The sequence below is a fragment of the Myotis brandtii genome, unplaced genomic scaffold, assembly GCF_000412655.1.
Source record: "Myotis brandtii unplaced genomic scaffold, ASM41265v1 scaffold99, whole genome shotgun sequence".
Lineage (NCBI taxonomy): Eukaryota > Metazoa > Chordata > Mammalia > Chiroptera > Vespertilionidae > Myotis > Myotis brandtii.
The window spans coordinates 2,830,907-2,834,646 of record NW_005372121.1 but is presented as its reverse complement, the minus strand read 5'-3'; the positions used below and the strand labels follow the sequence as shown (position 1 = coordinate 2,834,646).

At 46.0% G+C, this 3,740-nt stretch overlaps 1 protein-coding gene across 7 annotated transcripts in view; it reads right to left on the bottom strand.

Moving 5' to 3' along the window:
- Nucleotides 1-1,939, bottom strand: part of SAMD7 (sterile alpha motif domain containing 7) — a 23,817-nt gene extending 21,878 nt beyond the window's left edge. For 3 of the 7 annotated variants that reach the window (XR_001360658.1, XM_014533580.1, XM_014533579.1), the window contains exon 1: nucleotides 1,796-1,939. Coding sequence is in view for 3 of the 7 variants with exons in the window: in XM_014533580.1 (XP_014389066.1) it covers nucleotides 1,796-1,898 (103 nt within the window). In the remaining 4 variants the exon portion in view is untranslated. The other 4 variants (XM_005886559.2, XM_014533581.1, XM_014533578.1 and 1 more) reach the window with 4 other exon arrangements.
- Between the last annotated feature and the right edge of the window lie 1,801 nt (nucleotides 1,940-3,740).

The following is a 3,740-nucleotide window of genomic DNA, read 5'->3' as shown; positions in this document are numbered from 1 at the left end:
CCGGGGGGGCCCAGACTGCAAGGGGGCCCAGGCTGGGCTGGGGGCCCCCCCCCCCCCGCCACCAAGTGCACAAATTTTTGTGCACCAGGCCTCTAGTATATATATAAAAAGAGGTAATATGCAAATTAAGCCAGGACGCCGTAACGGGTCACGACCTGACAGGAGGAGGTTGTGCGCGCAGGTGAGGCCCAGAGCGGAGATGGAGACAGACACAGGGGGGCCTGCCCAAGCTGGTGCAGTGCTCTGGCAGCCCGGAACAGACACAGGCAGAGGCCCAGGGGGGCCTGGGGCTGGCCGAGAGGCCACACCGGCTTGGGCAGCCCCAGAACGGACACAGGCAGGGGGAGCCTGAGGCAGAAGTCAGGCATGGGTCCCAGCCGCCTGTAGCGAGGATCCAGCCTGACTCCCGCGGCAGCCTGCGGGGTGCCTACTCACACAACTTAAATTGTGCTAGGCCTCTAGTAAACAAATCAACAAACCAACCAAGAGACCTACAACTATATTTGAAAAAAAAAAAAGGAAATTAGGAAGAAAAATTCTGCTTTTCAAAGTAGTGATCTTTCATTCTTTCTTCCTTTCTTGTGTACATTTGATTTAAATTTTAAATAGTTAATACAATCATAAGATTCAATAACTAAAAACATACAGTATTTAAATAAGCAATAACTTCTTTAGCTTCTTTATCAGACAAACCTACTGACAAAATTGTAAATTCAAGTCCATGGGTCACTTAACATTTGCTTTCACCATATATCTATAAATGTTTTCATGTTTTTTGTGTTGATTTATTTTCACTGTATTTCTGTCAGGATTCGAATAAAAATATCTACTAGGTGCCTGCCAGCCATGGTGAGAATGCCAACAAAGAATGTGGGCTGGGCATATGTCAGACACGGCTTGCGGTTCTGGCAGGGACGCTGCCCTGTGGCTTGGAATCGCAGGCCCTCCACATGAAACTGTGTGCACAGCCACCTTCTTCCCTTAGTCCAGCACACGACAGAATGACGTGGGATACAACCTGGTGGTTCATTTAGAAACATTATGAACTTGTATTTCTGTCACAAGTTGTCTTTTGAAGAAGTTTGAATTTACCAATGAATGGGATAGAATCTTTGAAATTATAAAATGTAGTGCTCATCTTGCATTTTATGGGATGCTTGAGACAAATCAGGAGGAAGGGGAAGGGAGACAGGGAGCAGTGCAGAATTCCTCAGGAGCAAGGATTGCCTAGAGGTTGACCGCCCCTCTTCCTCACACATGCCAACTTAGGGAAATGCCATGGAGGTTAGTCACCACAAGTAGATGAGACTGTTTTATTTGGGATTCCCCTTAAGCAGGCTTGGAGACAAGAGATTGAGTGCAGGTAGTTATTTGAGAGGTGATCCCAAGAAGCCCACGTAAGGGAGAGGGAAAGTGAAATGAGGAAGGGAAAAGCCAATAAAGGGTGAGTTATGTGTGAGTTACTACCGTGGGCAACTGGTGCTCAATCCTGCCGGGGACCTTCTAAGAATCTGTGTCGTATACACCTCAGAAATGTCCCAGTGAAAGACAAAGAGTTGGCTATTTGCCCAGCAATTCCTGTCAGCACACTTCTCCCTCACATCTGGGTTATGCCTGACCTTGATCCAGCAAAGTCCTATGGTGCAGAAGAAAGCCTTCAGACTGCGAAGCTGAGCAATGCAGGTGCTCAAGATGGAAAATGACCTCCATGGTTGCAGGTGAACTCAGAAGAGAAGCAAGGGGATGTAGGACAGGGCAGCATCAGTGTCTAGTGCAGTTGAGACAAAGTGGTTACCTTCTAGTGTCATTCCACTAGATAACCGGCACAGATACCTTTCTTCTGGACTGCCAGGTTTGCCGGGCACAGGCGTATTTCTACGAGGCTCTGCAGGGTCCATTGTCTGCAACAACACAGCAGGATTTTTCCCCCCCTGTTAGTCACATGTTCAATGAAGTAAGTGGAGAGCACAGGCTATCAGGCTAATGGAGATAAAGAAACCAGGCACCAGAGACAAGTCTCACCTAATTTAAATATAATTTAAAGCCCTTCGTGATACCATATCTGTTCTGCGTTCTATGGTTCTTGGGTCTGGCTTTTCCTCTTCATGCAATGCCAAGGGAAATGAATGTAATCTATAAAATGTTGTTACACTTTTGATATGGTAGTTTATTATTTTTTAATCAATCCAATCCACCAAGTTTTTACTTAAAATATAATTTATTTCCAATTTCTAGGGAAATATCCCCATATCATGGAGGTCTCTGGAGAAAACAATGAGTCCCTGGCACCTGCCACATCTCAGTGTTATGATTCTGAGCTCCACTTGGCTCTCCTAGTTTCTTTGGTGAGGGAGTGTTTCTTTACTTACCGCTATCATATCTATTGCTGCCCAAATTTTCTTTAAAAAGCAACAGCATTGCCTGGTATTATAGACTGAATGTTTATGTCCCCCTTCCTCTCCCCAAATTCCTATATTGTAACCTAATCCCCAATGTGATGGTGTTGGAGGTGAAGTCTTTTGGGGGTGATTAGGTCATGAAGGTAGAGCCCTCATGAATGAGATTAGTGTCCTTAGAAATGAGATCGCAGAGATCTCCCTGACCCCTCTGCCACATGAGGACACAACAGGAAGATGCCCGTCTATGAACCAGGAAGAAGGTCCTCACCAGACACTGAATCTGCTGGCACCTTCATCTTGGACTTCCTGCCTCCGGGGATTTTCTGTGTTTATAAGCCACCCAGACTACAGTATTCTGTTACAGCAGCCTGAATGGACTAAGATGCCTTGTTTTTTTTTTCAGGTTATGCCTGTTTTCTTTTGTTTTCCAAAATTATACATATATCTATATATATAAAAGGCTAAGTGACCGTCTGACCATCCAACTGGTAGCTATGAAGTGCAATGATCACCAGGGGGCAGACACTCAACGCAGGAGCTGCTGAGCTGCGGTGACTTGGCAGTTGCGATTCTTGGGTCATGCACCCCAGAACCAGAGAGAAGGGAGCCTGATTCGGGGTACATCACCCGAGAACCACCCTCTTGCAATCTGGGACCACTTGGGGGATGTCAGAGAGCCGGTTTCAGCCCGATCCCCCCAGGCCAGGCCAAGGGACCCCACCTGCCGGAGGGAACCAGCTCACTCCACAGACGCCCTTCCCTGGCACCAACCCAGGTGCGGCCGGCTGGGGAGGAACCAAAGGAGGTTGGCTCCAGGGCAGGCCCATCTCGCCCAGTTCCACCCCACCGGCCACCTTCTAATTAATTTCCTTTCAATGTGCATAAATCTGTGCACCGGGGAACAAGAATATATATAAATAAAAACTTTATATTTATATTTTTAGCTTCATAACAAAATTGAGTAGACAGCACAGAGAATTTGCCATATACCTCTCCCCCACCAATTTATAGCCTTCCCTGGAGTGGTACATTTGTTACAATTGATGAATCTACATCGACACATCACTACCACCCAAAGTCCACAGTTTACCTTAGAATTCATGCTTAGGGTTGTACATTCTATGGGTTTTGACAAGTGTATAATGACATGTATTCACCAAAGTACAGAACAGTTTCACTCCCCTGAACCAAATTATATTTTAAAGCAAATACTATCGGGACACTTCCAAGGAAATATTCTGGGATTGGCCAGATCTTTCCTTTCATCAGCCAGGTAGATACATGAAGCTCCAAATCTAAGTTTCTGCATATACACCATTTTGGAGATACTGTATCATGATT